Source organism: Leuresthes tenuis, unplaced genomic scaffold, assembly GCF_036924035.1.
Source record: "Leuresthes tenuis unplaced genomic scaffold, fLeuTen1.0.hap1 SCAF_8, whole genome shotgun sequence".
Taxonomy (NCBI): Eukaryota; Metazoa; Chordata; class Actinopteri; order Atheriniformes; family Atherinopsidae; genus Leuresthes; species Leuresthes tenuis.
The window spans coordinates 33,466,504-33,485,773 of record NW_027325362.1 but is presented as its reverse complement, the minus strand read 5'-3'; the positions used below and the strand labels follow the sequence as shown (position 1 = coordinate 33,485,773).

General features: G+C 42.0%; 1 protein-coding gene across 1 annotated transcript in view; it reads right to left on the bottom strand.

Moving 5' to 3' along the window:
• piezo1 (piezo type mechanosensitive ion channel component 1 (Er blood group)) overlaps window positions 1–19,270 on the bottom strand; it is a 162,628-nt gene that overhangs the window by 16,139 nt on the left and 127,219 nt on the right. Inside the window, exons 31-40 of the mRNA XM_072391535.1 lie at window positions 17,243–17,343; window positions 17,018–17,153; window positions 16,403–16,477; window positions 15,879–16,051; window positions 15,673–15,782; window positions 15,340–15,498; window positions 14,928–15,186; window positions 14,224–14,412; window positions 7,466–7,660; window positions 7,104–7,347 (exon numbers count right to left, since the gene is read on the bottom strand). Coding sequence (XP_072247636.1) covers window positions 7,104–7,347; window positions 7,466–7,660; window positions 14,224–14,412; window positions 14,928–15,186; window positions 15,340–15,498; window positions 15,673–15,782; window positions 15,879–16,051; window positions 16,403–16,477; window positions 17,018–17,153; window positions 17,243–17,343 — 1,641 coding nt within the window. The remainder of the gene's footprint in view (window positions 1–7,103; window positions 7,348–7,465; window positions 7,661–14,223; window positions 14,413–14,927; window positions 15,187–15,339; window positions 15,499–15,672; window positions 15,783–15,878; window positions 16,052–16,402; window positions 16,478–17,017; window positions 17,154–17,242; window positions 17,344–19,270) is intronic.

Genomic DNA, 19,270 nt, shown 5'->3' with positions numbered 1-19,270 from the left:
CAAACTTTTTGAAAACTGAGGCCCTGCGACACTGAAGAGGCATGTCAACCGCTCAACATTGTCCACAGTTTTCAGGACTCAGGGCAAATCTCTTATACAGCCAATGCCTTACCACCTGGAAGCTTTTTAAGCTTTCTAACTATGTTAGCAACCTCTGGCGAGGTCCTGAATCTTCAGACTCTGCGTCCTCGGTGGTGGACATAGCGGCTGGATTAAGGAAATCCTCAAAGTGCTTTTTCAAATACTCTTCAAAATCCCCAATTCGGGTGGGCAATTTCCATCCAGACTATGTACAACCTGGTTTGTGACCAGGTGGCCCACTAGCACAAGCAAGCTTGAAAAGTGTCCTTCTTTAGCCTAATAACTTCTTTCACCACTAGTGTTCACTCGTGGATCCTCCTGTTTCCGCTACTCCATGCACAGTCACCCTTCTGGCCCTAGCTCCTCATATAATAAGAGATATAGAGACAGCTTGAGTTAATGAGAAAAATAAAAATCTTTCAAGTCAACCTGTTAAGTTATAATGGTAAATGGACTGTACTTACAGTGTGCTTTTGTAATCCATTTGACTACTCAAAGTGCTTTTACACTACAATCCATACTTACATACACACTCAAACAGCATGTCTTAGTCTATACCGTGTACAGTGCTTTTTTTTTTTTCTATCACAAACCTAGGGATGCATCAGAGGTAGCATGGAGTTCTTGCCCAAGGACACTTGGACATGAGGTCTGGTGAAGCGATGAATCGAACTGCCTCCATTGCCTTTAAGTGTTCGCCAGCTTTCACCGGAATCTCTAGAGCCAGGATGGAACATAAAGTCTCACCACTCTGTGCAAATGACCTTTTACTTTACGTTTTCAAGATCGTGGACACTCTACAATCATTTAGTACTTTCTCAGGACATAAACTAAATTATGATAAAAGCAAATAATTCCCTTTTATTAAGGCAACAAAGCTGATCCAACCTGAGGTGTTACCATCTTATGCAGCGTCTTCTGGCTTTCGATATTTAGGTATTCATATTTCACACATCCTCTCCACTATTTATAAACATAATTTCTTGAAGCTCTTTAATGAGATCAGAACAGATTTACAACGATAAATATTTCTTATAGCCACAGCAGCACCAGTAATCTAGTATTTCTGACATAGCTTTGCCATCATGTGAGCTCTACCACTATGGCCGACCTCCTTATGCAAATGCCTGACGATAATGTCAGAGATCTGTAGATCCTTGGCCAGTTTAACTGGATGTTTTGACTCTTCAGGCATAGCTGCCCTACTAAGCCTTCCTCTAACTCTCAAGACACCGTCTTGAAGCACAGGATTGAGTTTGTATATCTGGCTTGTCCGTTTCACATTCTGTCCCTTTTACAGGCTGTAAAACTCCTCTGGAAATCTTTTCTTCTGACAAGATCTGATTATTTCCAGCTCAGCCTGCCTTAGCTCCTCCACAGAGAGAAAAACAAAAAAACAAGAACAAAAAATTCATGACACTTTGCAGCTCTTTCTTCAGAATATTCTTCCGTTTTCTCTCATCTGAACTTGAGTGAGCCAACTATGCCTTAACCTCCTGTCTCTTCTTCCATTGACCTATGAATAGGTTCTTGAATATTAGGATCCAGCCCATCACTCTCTTCAGATGACTCCAGGATGAAGCATTATTGATCAACCGAGTCACTGTGTCATTCTCTTCTTTGACACAAACCATGCTTTTTTTTTAACCTCAGGATCATCTTGCTCTGCTAGCTCTCTTACAACATCTGCATTTGTAGGCCATTGATCCTCTGGCAACATCAGAAATTGTGGGCCAGATATCCATTTTGCATCTTTGAGGAATGACTCTGCTCCAAGTCCCCTGGAAGCAAGATCTGCAGGGTTGCATAAGGTGCTCACATATGTCCACTGAGCTGCCTCAGGTGTTTTAAGGATTTCTGTGACCCTGTTCGCCACAAATGCTCGAAATCTGGAGGTCTCATTCTTTATGTACTTCAGCACTGAGGTGCTATCAGTCCAAAACACAGAGTCAATCAGCAGCATCTGTAACTCCATCCTCCACAATCTGTCCATGTGTGCTGCTACCATTGCTGCTGTTAGCTCCAGTCTAGGGATGGTAACTGGCTTTAAGGGAGCGACCCTGGCTTTTCCCATGACAAAGGCGCTACACAGCTGTGCATTGGCGTTGCGCAACAGCAAGTAGATAACTGTTTCACACCTGACCTCACTTGCATCTGCAAAATGGTATAACTGAGCAGAGGTCACAGCTTCAAAATCCATAGGCTTGAAACATCTGCTTACTTTGAAATCCTTCAATAGGTGGAGCTCCTGCATACATTTTGTCGACTCCATCGCAAATAGGTGCAGGTATCATGTCATCCCACCCAAGACTGTTTCTGCACAGGTCCTGCAAGATCAACTTGGCCTTCAACACCACTGGTACCAGTACTCCAAGTGGGTCATAGATTGAGCTGAGATAGACAGGATCCCCCTACAAGTCAAAGGTTGATCCTGAAGTGCTATCTTGAACTTTAATGCGTTGGATTGCACACACCATTGCACTCCCAATGCGCTTTCCACAGGAAGTATGTCATTGTCCAGATACAGCTCCTTCACTTCCTTAGCTCTTTCCTCTTCAGGTACTGCAGCCAGCACATTTCAACTGTTGCTTACACACTTTTTTAGCTGAAAGCCTCTCTGGCACAAATTGCTCAAAGTTCATGATAGAGAGCAACAGCCTGAGAATCTGATGCCACTGAAGCAAGACAGTCATCCACGTAAAAACTATTCAAAATAGTATCCACTGCCTGCTGACTGAATGAGTCTCTTTCGTAGAGCAAAGTGGGGGGGGGGGGGGGGGGGGGGTGTATGTGGAAGTGGAAGTGGGAGTGGGAGTGGGAGTGTGAGTGCGTCACCTGGGTGTGGCGGTGGTAATTTAAATCACCTGTACCTGTTTGCAGTGTTGTTTGTTTGCAACAGAGGGGGGTGAGTAGGGTACTGTGATTTTCTGTTGACTGCAAACGCAATCGGATAGCATGTCGGACAGATCACCCTACATTAGCGTCTTGGCAGCTAAATTTTGCGCTGGATAGCCCTGCCACATTGTCAACAGAAATTCGGCCACAGTGTCCCTTTTGTGTTCAACTTTGTACATGTAATCGATGGATCGCTTAGACACTTTGGAGGCGGACTGAATAAAACTTTGATAAATGGAGGGATCACGACACTAGCACCTACGGTATGTGTAACTCAGTTGGTTCATACTGTGAGTTTGTTTTACTTGGGCACAGTTTGAATATGGTTACCGCCGTGGTTTGCTCATGCAGTGTTTGCTGATTATTGCATTTGTTGCCATTGTTCAAGTCGGAGTTCAGTGGATCACACGCTTGCTTGATCAGAAGTGGAGTAGATACTGAAAATGTCAAAAGGACAGTCACTCTTATGGAAAAGGCCTTAGCGTGTAAAATTGAAACGCTTTAGAAAGAACGCCAGTCCAGAGTCAATAAAATAAAGGGTGTCATTACTGCTTTGAAACAGCTCATGAAAAATGATGACAATGCTTTACAGATGTAAGCTGTCAATCATGGTGAAGAGGTAGCTGAGCTACTCGAACACCTTTGTACCAACCCTCACCTACGGTCACGATATCTGACAGAAAGAATGAGGTTGCAGATACAAGTTGCGGAAATGGGTTTTCTTTGGAGGAAGGCAGGACTCAGCCTTAGAAATAAGGTGAGGAGCTCAACCATCCAGGAAGAGCTTTGAGTAGAGCCACTGCTCCTCTGCATCGAAAGTAAGCTGAGGTGGTTTGGACATCTCGTTAGGATGCCCTTTTACGAATACCTTGGGGTCCCCCAGGAGCTGTAGAGTGTCACTGGGGAGAGCTTGGTTTCCCTCCCTTATTTGTTGCTTCAGTGACCTAACCTCATATTAGCAGAAGATGATGGATGGATGGAATTTTGTTGGACCACCTTTAGCTACAAGCAAAAATTCTCTATATTATCTCTCAATAAGCTTATAAAATGTCCCTACATTTATTTCCATCCAGAATGGCATTTATTTTTCACCAGCAATATCGATTATGGAAAGTTAGACCACTGCATAAAGAAAATGACGCAACATTATTAATATTAATTATTAATGTAAAAACCTAATCAAGTCTGGAGACAAGATTGCCCTCAGTGCAGCTAGGGCAAACCTGAACCGGGGCATGAGAGCAGCAAAGCGTGCCTATGGACAGAAAATCCAATCTCACTTCACTGACACAAAAGACCTATGGCAAGGCATCCAGACAGTAACTAGCTACAGGCCCACCCCTCCACCCTGCGAGGATAGCACAGACTTTATCAACTCACTCAATGTATTCTTCAACCTGTTTGAAGAAAACAACACCACCACTCCAACAAAAGCCCCTCAATGCTCATAAGATGCAACACTGCAACTGGACCCAGCTGACGTGCGGAGAACCCTGGGAAAGGTGAATCCCAGGAAGGCTGCAGGCCCGGACAACATAACTGGGCGTATGTTTAGAGACTGTGCTGACTCACTTACAGATGTTCTCACAGATATCTTCAACATCTCCCTAAGCCTAGCCATAATACCAGACTGCTTCAAAGCCACCACCATCATACCGCTACCCAAGAAATCTCCAGCAACATCACTTAATGACTACGGGCCCATAGCACTGACTCCCATCATTATGAAGTGCTTCGAGAGGCTGGTCAAGGCTCACATAACATCCAGCCTACCCACCACCTTTGACTTTTTTCAGTTTGCCTACCGTCCCAAGCGCTCCAAGCGCTGATGACACCATAGCAGCAGCACTTCAACTAAGCCTGGCTCATCTAGAAAACAAAAACAGCTGTGTGCGGATGCTGTTCATTGACTTCAGCTCCGCCTTCAACACAGTCATCCCACAACACCTGGTGGACAAACTCCAAACCATAGGCATTAGCACACCACTCTCCAACTGGTTACTGGACTTTCTCACAAACAGACCACAGACAGTAAGAGTTGGAAAAAACTCATCACAGACCGCCATCATGAACACAGGGGTCCAGGGGTGCGTGTTAAGTCTGCTGCTCTTCACCCTGATGACCCATGATTGCTGTGCCAGATACAACACAAACCACATCATTAAATTTGCTGATGACACAACAGCGGTTGGCCTTATCAGCAACGATGACGACTCATCCTACAGGGAAGAGGTGCACCATCTCATCAACTGGTGTGAGACCAACAACCTACACCTTAACGTCAACAAAACAAAGGAAATAACAGTGGACTTCAGAAAGAATCACAAGCCACATACACCTCTCACCATCAACGGCAATGCTGTGGAATCAGTGAAAAGCACCAAGTTCCTGGGAGTGCACATCACTGATGACCTGACATGGACCACCAACACCACCGTCCTCGTCAATAAAGCACAGCAACGTCTCCACTTTCTGTGCAGGATGAGGAGAGCCAGTCTCCCCCTTCAGCACTCACCACCTTCTACAGGGGAGCCATTGAGAGCATACTCACCAGTAGTCTCTCAGTCTGGTATGGCAGTTGCCACATTGCCGACCAGAAATCTCTACAGAGGGTGGTGAGAACAGCAGAGAAGATCACAAGATCAGCACTACCTCCTATTCAGGACCTGTATCCATCCCGTTGTCAAAGAAGAGCCATCAACATCATCAATGACCCTACCCACCCCTCACACACACTGTTCACCCTCCTATTTTCGGGCAAGCGCTACAGCAGCATGCGCTGTAGAACCACCAGACTCAGCAACAGCTTCTTCCCACAGGCCATCAGACTGCTAAACTCACTCCAGAGGGCAAGACCTTAAACCCCCCCCAACACACACACACATATGCACACACACACTCACGCACACACAACCAAAGGACAATCACTCTATACACACTGCCCTGCATCAAGTTTGTTGTAACTCAATACTATTGCACTGGACTCTTGAAACACTGACAGTCTAGGATCTATGCTCGCAGTGTCTGTTTGTTGCTTGTTATATGTTATATATGTCTACTGTTAGCGATATCTCTATCATGCCTGATATCTGATATCAATTGTACTTTATGTTCTAGTGTGTTGGAAGTCTCAATACAGTTATACCTCAGTTGTATGTCAAATTTTAACTCGTGCACATTTGGAGTTAGATAAACGAAATTTCAGTCTGCTTGCAATGTACTGTTGTAAGCTTGATTGACAAAGTTTGCTTGGACTTTTGACTTTGACTAATCAGTTTATTACTTATTACCCTGTATTACAGAAGTGCAGTACAATAGTGCACAGCTGGTGCAGCACTTCATCTGCCATTCTTCCAAACCTGGTTCTCCCATCACTCTGGAACAAGGTCAGTCTCACTGCTCCAGAAATCTTTCAAGTAATTGGAAGCCTTTTTTTTTATTTTCTTAAGACCACACAGCTCTTTAGTCCCAATAATTTGAGTTATTTTCACATTTTGTGTGTGTGTAAGTGCTATGAATAGCACTGTTAAACATTGCAGTGATTTCTACAGTTGATTTTCTTCAGATTCCACTTTAGATTTAAATAATCCCCTAACACAATCATTCAAGATTTCTTTCTCAAAGATGACTGTTCACCACTGTTGTTCCAGAATTTAATAATTAGGCCTAACCCAGCTTTAGTAGTTTCAGCCATCTCCTTAGTTGTATTATTTAACCGTTAGGTCATTCCTTTGGGTCCTTCACCTCGATACCTCATGACAGTAGACTCTGGACAAACATTGTTCCAGCGGATCTCGGCAGCTACAATAAAAGATTTTGAGGGGGTTTACTAGGCCGCTACGGCGTACGATGACTGTAAGGTTCCTGGACCTATGATGGAGTCTGTAGAAGCTCTGCCAGTTGCTGTTCCTCTTATGGGGAAGGGTTTCTTTAATTTAATATTTTGACTTCTTGTAGTAGGCATAATAACTAGCATCACTAATTTTAACCTGTAATTTTATGTGTCACTGAAGATGAAAGGACAACACCAGGTCAATAGATGTGATTCACTGTAAGGGAATACAGTGGTGATAAAGTCAGGAGTTACACTTTGACATTCCCAGTATTTAAATAATGAAGTCACAAACCTTTGTTGCAGTGTTCTTTGGGTTGTTTATTTTTTTTGCGAAATCGAATGCTACTGTATTTCTTTGGGACTTGCACTGTCACTTGTTCACTATCTCGCTCCGTGTTTTCCACTGGATCCATCTTCCTCTTCCCAGGCAGCATTTCCTGTCCACATCTTGGTCCTGTGGACTCTGGTTCAGCAGCACAGGGCTGTATGGTAGCAGTAACTGAGCTTGTACTTGGTTCAACAAAATCCAAATTGTCCTACATTGAGGCCAGGAATAAAATTTAATAAAATTGTAGTACCTTTAAAAATATGTGTCCCAATATCACACCGAGATCTCACAGCTTTGACCAAAGTAATAATTATTTGCGCACCGACCTTTGCAAGCTGATTCATGTCAGTGATGTCCATGTTTTTCTGGGTGGACACAATGTCGGCGATGTGATCCTCTCCATTTACTTGTCTTTCCCCCTTCCTCCTTCCATCTTCATCACCTTCTGTAGTGTTTTCCCCACTCTCTGATGAAGGAGTCTGCTCCTCCAGAGGGCCCTCATGATCCCAAAGACCATATCTCTGTGCACAGGGACACACACACAGTCACGGACAATGAAAATATGACTCAAAAATAGGCTTAAGTTATGTTGACTACACATTTTTGCTGCTTAAAAAACTAACTGAATTAGAATCACATGTTTGAAATGGGATGTAAATGAATTCTGCAGTTACATGGACTGGGGCCCATTTAACACCGCCTATGTTCCTACACAATGTCGCAACCTCAATGTTGGAACAGGCCATTTTGCAACATGGGCATTCTTTGGTTGAGAAAACAGTGATTAAAGTAAAAAAATACAGAATGTAGCTTTTGCTGGAACTACTGGGAAACTGACGCTTTGTGGTGAGTTGTATTGACCCTTTAGCAATAATGGTACATGTAACTTTTTTTCTAGTTTTGGAAGTGAGGTTATGCGAACTGGAAGCTTGGCTCTGCACCGCTGAAAACCACCCAATATCTAGCAAGGTCCCTTTGGTCAGTGCGGAGCGACCTACCGCACCTAGCATAGCTAACCCCGCTACCTGCCCTTGAGCAGAACCCAAGACTGACTGTGAGCCAGCCAGACTGGCTGTGTGACTGTCAGGAAGAGGAGGAATAGCCCTAAAGTCAAGCCTGTGGTTCACCATCAACCTGTCCACGTTTCAGACTTTCCCCACTCAACCACACACCGGCTGAGGATAAAACCCTGGTAATTGGCAGCTCTATAGTCAGAAACATAGCATTAGCGACACCAGCGACCATAGTCAAATGTATTCCAGGGGCCAGAGCGGGCGACGTAGAATCTTATTTAAAACTGCTGGCTGAGGATAAGCAGAAATACGGTAAAATAGTTATTCACGTCGGCGGTAATGACACCCGGTTACGCCAATCGGAGGTCACTAAAATTAATGTTACATCATGAGTGATTTTGCCAAAACATTCTGGGACTCCGTATCTGACCAGTGATGACATGTTTAGCCGCATGTCCTCCAATCGCTGGTTGTCTAGATGGTGTCCAGCAAACAACGTGGGCTACATAGATAATTGGCAATCTTTCTGGAGAAAACCTGGTCTGATGAGGAGAGACGGCATCCATCCCACTTTGGAAGGAGCGGCTCTCATTTCTAGAAATATGGACAAATTTATTAGTCATCCAAAAACATGACAACCCAGGGTTGAGACCAGGATGCAGAGGTGTAGTCTTACACACTTCTCTGCGGCTTCCCGTCTGATACTACCCCCCCCAAAAAAAAAAAAAAAAAAAAAAAACACAAAAGGAGCAAATCCTCTTGTGCAAAAAAAATTTTTAACAAAAACTTTAACTGAACAAAAACATCAAACTATTAAATGTGGTTTGCTGAATATTAGATCTCTCCTTTCCAAGTCTCTGTTAGTGAATGATTTGATCTGTGATCATCATATTGATATATTTTGTCTTTCAGAAACCTGGCTGCAGCCGGAGGATCATGTTAGCATTAATGAATCAACTCCCTCTGACTATTTAAATGTTCACGTTCCTCCAACCACAGGCAGAGGAGGAGGAGTGGCAGCTATCTTCAGATCAGGGTTACTAATCAGTCCTAGACCCAAGATTAGTTTTAGCTCTTTTGAATCTCTGATTTTCAGTTTTTCCCAAAGTGGAAATCACAAAAACCTTTTGTGTTTGTTGTTGTGTATCGTCTGCCTGGCCCTTATTCTGAGTTTCTGTCTGAATTCTCAGAGTTTTTATCCCAGTTAGTGCTGAGTACAGATAAAGTCATTGTAGTGGGTGAAGTTAATATTCATGTAGATGTTGAAAATGACAGCCTAAATATTAACTTTAATTCTATATTAGACTCTATTGGATTTTTTCAAGGTGTTCACAGACCTACTCACTGCCTTAATCATACCCTTGACCTTGTGCTGACTTTTTCAAATGGCGATCGTTTTAAGGTGATCTTGAATTAATTTAATGCCATAAGATGGTTAAGAACAAAATCTCTAGAACCTGCGCTTTACTGTGTACTTAAAGATGTTTCTCATGGAGCAACATGTCTGCATACAGAGCCCTTTGATCTGTGCAACTGAGGAGTGAATATTAAACTTTTAATAACTCTCCTTCGCCAGATATCTTGGAACAGCTGTTGTACACTGGGTCCATCTTTCGCTGCCTTGCTTGTATTTGGTTGATTTTGCAAAAGCTGCCGATATTGTGGGCTGCTGAGATGCATTTGTGCTTAATCCGGCCGCAGCACCTGATCTTGCTGCAGTGGTTGGGGGTATTTTTATTTTTTTTTCCACATTTCTTTATTCATTTTCTGCAGACAGTACAGGAAGGTGACTCAGCATCATCCTACATCAGAGTTTCTGCCTTAGAAAAACAGAACAAGACAATACCCCGACATGAACCCCACTATTCCTCCCGACAACCCATGTCAGATGCAGTCACAGTACATTGTTACATAGCAACATAAGTAGATAATCTAAGTACATTTGGACACAATAGAGTAAAACATTTTTAGCTGGTGGAAGACCAAAAAGAGCAGTCAGGGGATTCGGTTCTAAATTTGTTTTGAGAGCCTGTTTGAGAGTTTGGAATATATCAGACCAAAAGTTAGTCAGTTTTGGGCACGTCCAGAACACGTGTGCATGGTCGGCTGGGGACTGTTTACAACGGTTACAGGTATCACCGTGATTAAGATATATCTTAGCCAGTTTAGCATTAGTGAAGTGGGCTCTATGAAGCACCTTCCACTGCAATAGACCGTGCCTGGCACATATAGATGAAGAATCAATCAATTTTAAAATGTCCCTCCACTGGAGCTCAGTTATATCCATCCCCAAATCCTTTTCCCTTGCACTTTTAGATGATATAGTTGAGGCTTGACTCAGCAGAGCAATCTTATTATAAATCACAGTCGTTTCTGTTGTAAGTTTAGAGACAAAAATTGGTCCATTTCTGCTTCAAGGGGCGATTTGGGAAATGTGGAAACTGCTTTTGAATAATGTATGTCATTTGGAGGTACAGAAAAAAGTGGCTATTGGGGAAATTGTATTTGTCTGAAAGAGATGCAAAAGACGTGAAAACACCTTCGTCATAGAGGTCATTAAGTGTTCTGAGGCCCTTATCTGACCATACACAAAAAGTGGGGTCAGAGCAGGAAGGAAGGAATGCATAGATATTCAAAACTGGGGCAAGAGTTGAAGCCCTATGTAAGCCATGCTGCTTCTTAAACTGGATCCAAATTTGAATTGTATTGGTGATGACCCGAGTAGGCAAAACCTTATGGGCACTTATGGGGCTGTGAGCAAATCATAGAATGCAAGGAGCAGGAAGAAGAAGCTATCTCAGTGCAAGCCCAGGGTGGACAGGCATCTGTACCTTCACTGTGGAGCCTGTAGAAGCCATAGAAGTTTATCTGTATTGCAGGCCCAAAAGTAGTGACGTAAATTTGGCAGTGCTAATCCCCCTTCAGGCTTAGAAAGTTCGAAAACATGTTTCTTAATACAGGCTGGTTTATTATGCCAAATAAAAGCGTTAAATTGTTGGTCAAGATTAGTAAAAAATTATTTATTAAGACAAATTGGGATGTGTTGAAAGAGATCTCGGAAGAATAACCATCTTAATAAGATGAACTCGGCTTGCAAGGGACAGGGGGAGGGCAGCCCATCTGGACAAGTCTGATTTGCACTTATCTAATAGTGGCTGAAAATTCTTCTGGAAAAGTTCCCTGGAGGAGTTAGTTATAAAGACTTCCAAATACCTGAATCCCTCTTCAGCTATTTTAAAAGAAAATATGGATTGTGGGAGTGACCTCGCTAAATCATTTACAAAAAATAGCTCGCTTTTCTGAATGTTCAATTTATATCCTGATAAGTGCCCAAACTGATTTAGAATTGACAAAACTGAAGGGAGAGAGACTGTGGGGTTTGAAATAAATAAAAGAAGGTCATCGGCATATCAGGAGAGTTTTTGGGTTAGACCGTAACGAGTAATGCCTTCAAACTCATCCTGGTTTCTAAGCCAGATGGGTAGTGGCTCGATGGCTATATTGAACAGCGAGGGTGAAAGTGGACAACCCAGCCGGGTCCCACGTTTAAGAGGGAAGTATGGTGAATGGACACCGTTCGTATTTACAGAAGCGGATGGGGTTGTATACAGAAGTTTAACCCAAGAGATGAAGTTAGAATTAAATCCAAATTTCTCTAAGCTAAAAAACAGAAAGCTCACACAAGAATCACACTTTGGAGACAGAGGGCAAGAACCTTAGCCAGAATCTTACAGTCTACGTTTAAAAGCGAAATTGGTCTGTAGTTATCACAGGAGGTAGGATCTCTGTCTTTCTTCAGAAGCAATGAAATGGATGTCTCGTACAAAGTCGCTGGTAATCTACCTTCAGTAAAGGAATCATTGAACATCCTCACAAGGATGTGGGCTAATAGCATTGTGTATGCCTTAAAGAACTCGACTGTAAAACCGTCGGGTCCCGGAGACTTCCTGTTTAGCATAGCACTGATTTTCCCATGCACCTCCAACAAAGAGATGGGTCTACCCAGTTCTCTGGCAATATTCACAATATATATATTATCAATTTGAGGATACGTTAACTGGTCTAAAACGGAAAAAAACAAACAGAAAACACAACAACAACAATGACAACATTCGTGACCACCCTGAGGGTTACACTCAAAACACGGGACATCCTCTGAGCTCTCCAGCTCACGACTAAGCTCAGCTTCCGGGTTCTTTTCTCCTGCAGTAACTATAGTTGACCCTTTAAGTCACAGAGAAATACTTAGGTAGACAAAAAATGAAGTACTATATTCCAGACTAGGTGTGCAAATCAATAAAGATGAACAAAGGTAAATCCGGCCGGTGAGTTATGTTCAAAAGTCTTCACAGTCAAAATACCAACTCTCAAACTGAACAGACAGGAACACTATTGCATATGACGCGGTCTGCCAATTAACTCCGAGCCCATCTAGGGCTTGAAAAATACACAGTTATACAGTTAGCATGAGGTAGCACTCATTTCAACGGGCCGATTTGACGAGCTTCTTCGCCGTGTGCAGCCATTAAGACCGGAAAAAGCAACTGCCAGAAATTACGTTCTGAGCGGACTAATCACAGCCCTTACGGTCCGCGTCTATGTGACGTGTAGTTAGAATTTTTTGGAGGTGCATGTCAGGCTACAGCGTAGGGGTTCACGTCGATGCCATAGCGATTGTCAAAATGACGAGAAGCATAAACTACACTTAAGACATGCTGTATGAGTGTGGGTGAATGCGGAATGTAGTGTTAGAAACACTTTGAGTGGTCAGCTAGACTAGAAAAGCGTTACACAAGTACAGTCCATTTACCATTTTCTAGCTTTTGCTACTCTACTAGCCAGAGGATTGATTGTCACCAACTGAAAATACCACCCTGTTACACCTGTTGGATTAGACACATCCTTTATTTTCTCATCAGACTGACTTTAGCTGGCCGCTCCAGTAAGTTTTGTAAAATATGGGGCCTATTCTTTCAGTTTGTCAAGAAGACAGATCTCTCGCTCACTCCTGACTGACGCGGTTGAGGCAGCCTAAGAGGAGCGGTTGTGATGGGGGTCATGTGTCACTGCTCTAATTTTGGTGTCTGTTGCCATCTCCTTTCTAGCCTAATATTGTAGTTGTTTGAGTATGCAGAGTTACCTTGATGATCACTTCTTTAAAAAAAAAATTCTGGACAGCTTCTGCCCAGTTGCTCTCTCTGAGCTAACAACAGCAAGAGCCTCTTCTAAACCATCAACTTGTATGTTAGACCCAACCAGACTGTTCAAGGAGGTTTTACCCTTAATCAGTACTTCCATATTGGATTTGATCAATCTGTCTTTGTTGACAGGATATGTACCTCAGACTTTTAAGGTTGCTGTAATTAAACCTTTACTTAAAAAACATACTCTTGATTCAGAAGTGTTGGCTAATTATCGACCTATATCCAATCTCCCTTTTTTGTCTAAAGTTCTTGAAAAAATAGTTGCAGCTCAACTTTGTGATCATTTACACAGAAATAATCAGAATTGTCTGCTTCTTTTGAATTTCCCCCACTGGGGGATGATTAAAGTATTTTTCTATTCTGTTCTATATTCAGACAAACTGAAGTTGTTCTCTTTGGACCTGAGCGCTTCAGGGAGAAGTTTTCTAGTTATATAGTTACTCTAGATGGTATTTCCTTGGCTTCTAGTTCTACAGTGAGGAACCTTGGAGTTATTTTTGACCAGAATTTATCATTTGACGCACATATAAAACTGGTTTCTAGGACTACCTTCTTTCACCTTCGTAATATTGTTAAAATCAAGAACATCCTGTCTCAGGGTGATGCAGAGAAACTAGTTCATGCATTTGTTACTTCAGGATTGGACTACTGTAATTCTTCATTATTCGGCTGTCCCACAAATTGAGATGACATTTGTTGTGATTTGGCGCTATATAAATTAACTGAATTGAATTGAAAAGAAACAGACTCTGATGAAGAGAGGGTCACAGAGTGGCACAGAAATTTCATTTGGACTTAAAAAAAAAATTTGGTCAGCTTGTGAAAAAAGGACATAAGAAATCATTGAAAGGTCGGTTTGGAACTGACCATGAGAAGGGATCTGTGGAAGAAGAGAGCCAGCAGCTGAAGAAGATCAAATCTGATGTAGTTGTCAGTCTTCTCTAGGCCAAAGATCCGTGGTGGGAAGAAAGGCTTGTCTTCATTCAAGGTAATCTCATAAACACTGTTCCAAGGAAAGAATCCAAACTGGAAAATGTATTTTATCACCACCATCACCTGGAGAGAGGCAAGTACCAGACACTGGATTACAGAGGTGAAAGGTGTCAGTCTGATAATAACTCACCTCGTCTCAGTGTAGTTTAAACAATCATATACAGTAAAAGAGTTAAAGATATTCAGATCATATTTATGGCTTTATCTTAGAAAGGTCACATAATGCAATTATTCTATTGTCTGGGTTGTTAGACAATAAACTAGTTATGCTTTTTATGAAAATGTAGAAAAATACAAATTAATAACAAATCACTATAAACAACTAATAGTGTCACTCTTACAAAAAACTAATGTGTTAGCAATCACTTGGAGTGACATTTGTATCAACCTGATGGAAGCCTCATCTCCACACTCCTTTAGAAGCTGAGAAAATCCCCAGAAAAAATATCTGGTTTGTGTCAGACATGATAGAGTCAGAGTCAGTCCCACTTTGTGGTGCATGTAGAGTAATTCTGAAAACATATACCTGTAGTGGTGTATAGTAAAGAAATAAAACAGTTATGAGTGTGTGTTCATACCTCTGTGTATACAATAGCAGTCATCCAAAATCTCTTAGTTGGTCTTGGAAACACCAGCATAGCCCATAGAAACACCAGCATTGGCAGGACCAGTGATATAACAGAGGCACTGATCACATTGTTTAACACTATGATGAAATAACAGACCAGCTCTGAATTGGCTGACAGCAGGGTGTACATGGAGAGCAGCAGCTTCAGCAGACGGTTCTGATTATTAAAGAACTCCCTGCTCTGCTCCAGCTCCTCGATAAAAAAATGCCTAAAGACAAAGAGGAGAAAGTTTATTACTTCTTCATCAGACCTTAAACAGCTGAATAATCAATGACGAGATAGAGAAAAAAGAAAAGATAGATCTGAACTACTGTTGTTCTTGAGCCCTATCACTGTTGGCTCAATAGTCCTGAATGTTCACCTGTCTGACAGGAGCTCGCTGGCTGTTCTGGAGCATCTGTGCTGTTTACATGGATCTGGCTGCAATCCAGTGCTGTTCAGGGGTTCTCCACTCAGGAGACTCCCAGAGCTGTTGAGTCTGGGAGTAGACTGGCCTGCCACATTCCTGGTCTGTATGTAGCTGAAACACACACACAGTAAATTTCATTACAAAAATAAAGAATCCATGTTGCAATAGGAGCAATCTTGTCATTGTCTCACATAAAAGCCTAGCTCTGTCGCAGTGAGAAATCACACTCATTCTACGACTGTCACATGCATCACCATACATGTGTGGCACCGACACCACACCCACCTGTTTCTGAGGGAGTTTTCTTTATCAGCCTCATCCAGGCAGGTCTCACTTGTAGAGTTTTCGCTTGCCTGAGACACGTGATCACCGCTGGACTCTGCTGCCGCATGATGCTGCCATGATTAGTCAGACACAAATTTCATTAGGTGATCATTACAACAATGTTTCAAATGAAAACTACAGTGATGTTTGTGTGGGGCTGTATTTACCAGCTGTACTTTGTGTATGATGAAGTAGCGTTCGTTGCACAGAACAGTAGATGTATCTCTGTACTGTTTTGTCAGCAAGTTGAGCCACTGAGTCAGTCCATCCACCATGGCCAACACTATGGCCCACAAAAAGTGCAGGATATCCAAGACCTTCTGAACCATTTCACCATGAACTTCAAGAGACATTGAGGGGAGAAGAACAGATGATAAGACAAACAAAGTGTCACAATGTGGAAATTTAGCAGGACAATGAAAAAACTATGCTTTTTCTGATACAATTTCCCTTTAAATAAACAACATATGTAATATCCTTGTATACAAAAGTTAAAAAATGATTACTTTACAGGCTTTATGTAGCTATTGAACTTTTTGTTCCAAGAGGAATATACTTTAAGCTACTCCACTAAATGCAAACACGGGTAGAAGCTGTTCATCTGGTGTGCCCTGCAGACTGGCCACAGGCACTGCATGTACTGTGAGTGACACATCCTCCAGAGGGACGATCAGACACAAAGTAATCTCACCCGACTCTTCTTCCTCAAACTCCTCCTCCACCTTATCCTTTACGACAGTCTCCTCAAAAACATCGTCCCCATGAGCTAAACACAAAAATAATTCACAATTGAAATACCAGCATTAATAGTGTGTGTTCATTTCCAATCAATGACTTTTCTTTTTTTAAAAGAGGACATTGATACCTGAACATGAGCACGTTTAAACTCTATATTTCATGGAAAATAGTATGTGGAGAGACATGTGGAGACATTTTTATGAATGTGAAGCCAGCAACAGAGTGGCGGCTGTAGCTCCACCAATCGGAAGGTCAGTGGTTCGACTCTGGCTTCCCCGGGCTACATGTCAAAGCGTCCTTGGGCAAGACACTGAACCCCACGTTGCCTCCTGATGTATCCATCAGGGTATGAATGTGTATGAATGATTAGAAAGCACGTAGTTATGTGCATCTTAAGACGTGCTGTATGAGTGCTTCGAGTGGTCAGTTTGACTAGAAAAGCGCTATACAAGTACAAGTCCATTTACCATAACAGAGTAAGGGCTATTTTTTCAAATTCTATACAGTTTCCTAAAGATTGTTTTGGAAAATTTGTTCTTGTTCAAAGTAAGAAGTAAGAAGATGTAACCTTTGACTGAGGGAGCCTCCTGACATGAATCCACTTCTTCCGGTCTCTCTGTCTCTTTGCTCTTTCTGCTCTTCAGGTGCCTCTGACGTTCTCTTAGAGCGGTTTTCACACTCGTCACCCATGCCTGGTATGCCAACTGGGATAGACATTTATTTTCTTTTTTAACTGCAAATTTATGAATGAATGTAACATTCGTCCACTGAACAAAGTGCAAGTGTGTCTGACCTGGCAGGCTGTTTGTTTCTGAGGCTTCTTTTCATCAGAATTCAGCTCCTCTTCGTCCTCACTGTCTGATTCAAATAAGTAGTACTCTCCTGAGTGGAGGACTGTGAGTAGAAGAAATATCGTGTTACGATGTTTAATTTCATTATACTATGAGTCATTAATGTTGTTCATATGTAAAACATTTCAAACAAGAAGGTTAACACTGTCACGATTTCACTTTAACTCAAGTTAGGACCCAAATGCCAGGCTATAGAGAGAGGCGAAGACTGGCAGATGGTCTTTGAGGCTTTAATAAGCTAAACTGAAAGCACTGCTAGAGCAGGACAATTGAAAAATAACAGAAAGTACAAGAACTAACTAAATGAACAAAGTAGAATGAATGAATGAAGAGGACCGCCCGAAAAAACACCAACAGAGCACCAACAGAGCATGACTAAAACAATGAGTTGGCACGAAACAATGAAAAACCTGGAGGATATATACTGAGGGAGGTGATAAGAAAGAAAGGTCAGGTGTGGCAATCAGAAACTGAAGGCCTGGGATGAAACAAGAGCGGAAAACTCAACACAATACACAGGGGGAAGCTCATCAAAATAAAACAGGAAGTAAGAAAACACGATGAAAATAAATGTCTGACAAGAATGACCTGGAATACAAAACATAACACAGCATAGAAACTAATAAACCAAAACACAAAAACACGGACCATGGCAGATACATAGTTATTAATCCATGAAGACCCTTTAAAAAGCAGACTAAAACCTGAGCCAGTTTGAGAACAGCTTCCTAAAACCCAGATAAACTGTTACTGTCCACTAAAATCTTTGTCAGCCTGTAAAATTGTTTGAAAATGATTGAAAAAAAGAACACTTGAGAGGTTGAACATTTGCCCCTCTGTTTATTCATTGAAATATCTGAACTCAAACAGATGTTGTTTTCTCAGACAGAGTTTGAGTGTCAGCGAGTCAAACTCAAACTGCATCAGATGATGTCTGTACATCCATGTTCATTTGAACTCACATCAACTAAAACCTTTTTCTGGAACCTTTTAGAAGCCCAGTAACAGAAAATGAACTCGGACATGTCCAATCAGCCTTCTGACTGTTTTTTCTGTTTGTTGCAGACAGACTAAAACTTTCTCACAATAATCCATCTTCAACACATTCATTTAATAAAACAGACAATCGTAAATCATCACATCGTCTTCTGCTATAATGAGGGGATATTGATCAGATTATTGATGAAATCATTCACAGAGTCAGCCTTCTTTTGGCTTTTTTGTCATTTTCTGTGTTGCTTTTCATTCTGACAGAGATATATTTAATAATATATTATATATATGTGTGATTATATTTGCTCATCTGATGCCAACTCCACCTGCTATAATGTTTTACATGAATATGTACATATCCAGTCAGAAAACCTGGTTTACTTACCAAGTTGATAACCATGGATGTAGTAACTGAGACCTCTGCTGTCAATTAGTTAAACCATATAAGCGAAATTTGACCTGGGCATGTTGAATCTGCTTTGTCAGCTGACCCCTGATTTGTCAGCCCTATCTGGTTGTCTCAGATCTTTTTCTCTGTCCAGTAACTTCATAGTTTTGTAAAAGGTTTGGTTTGGACCCAATAGCAGCACAAACACAGGCAGGTATAGTTGGTAACAAACATTATTAGCACACGTCCAGGAAACAATGGCAGCAGGCAAAACAGTCTGTCTTCTGGCCGCTGGCCTTTAACAGTCTTTAGTGAGGATTGGAGGTTAGGCCCAGCCGACCCAGACCAGGACACTGGTGAGTAATGTCTGTGAAACTCAGTCTTGTACTCACTCAGTGAAGGAATAATCTGTAGAGCTGAATCAGGTAATCACCGGATAACCAAGGGAGCATAATATTTGTCCGAGACGTCCATCTCCATCCCCTCATCCCCGACAGTAGGGAATGTGTCGTCCGCATCAAAGAGGGTGTTATCGCTGCACCCATCAGCATCAGACTCGTCATCCGATGGTTCTAATTGATGGGATGGT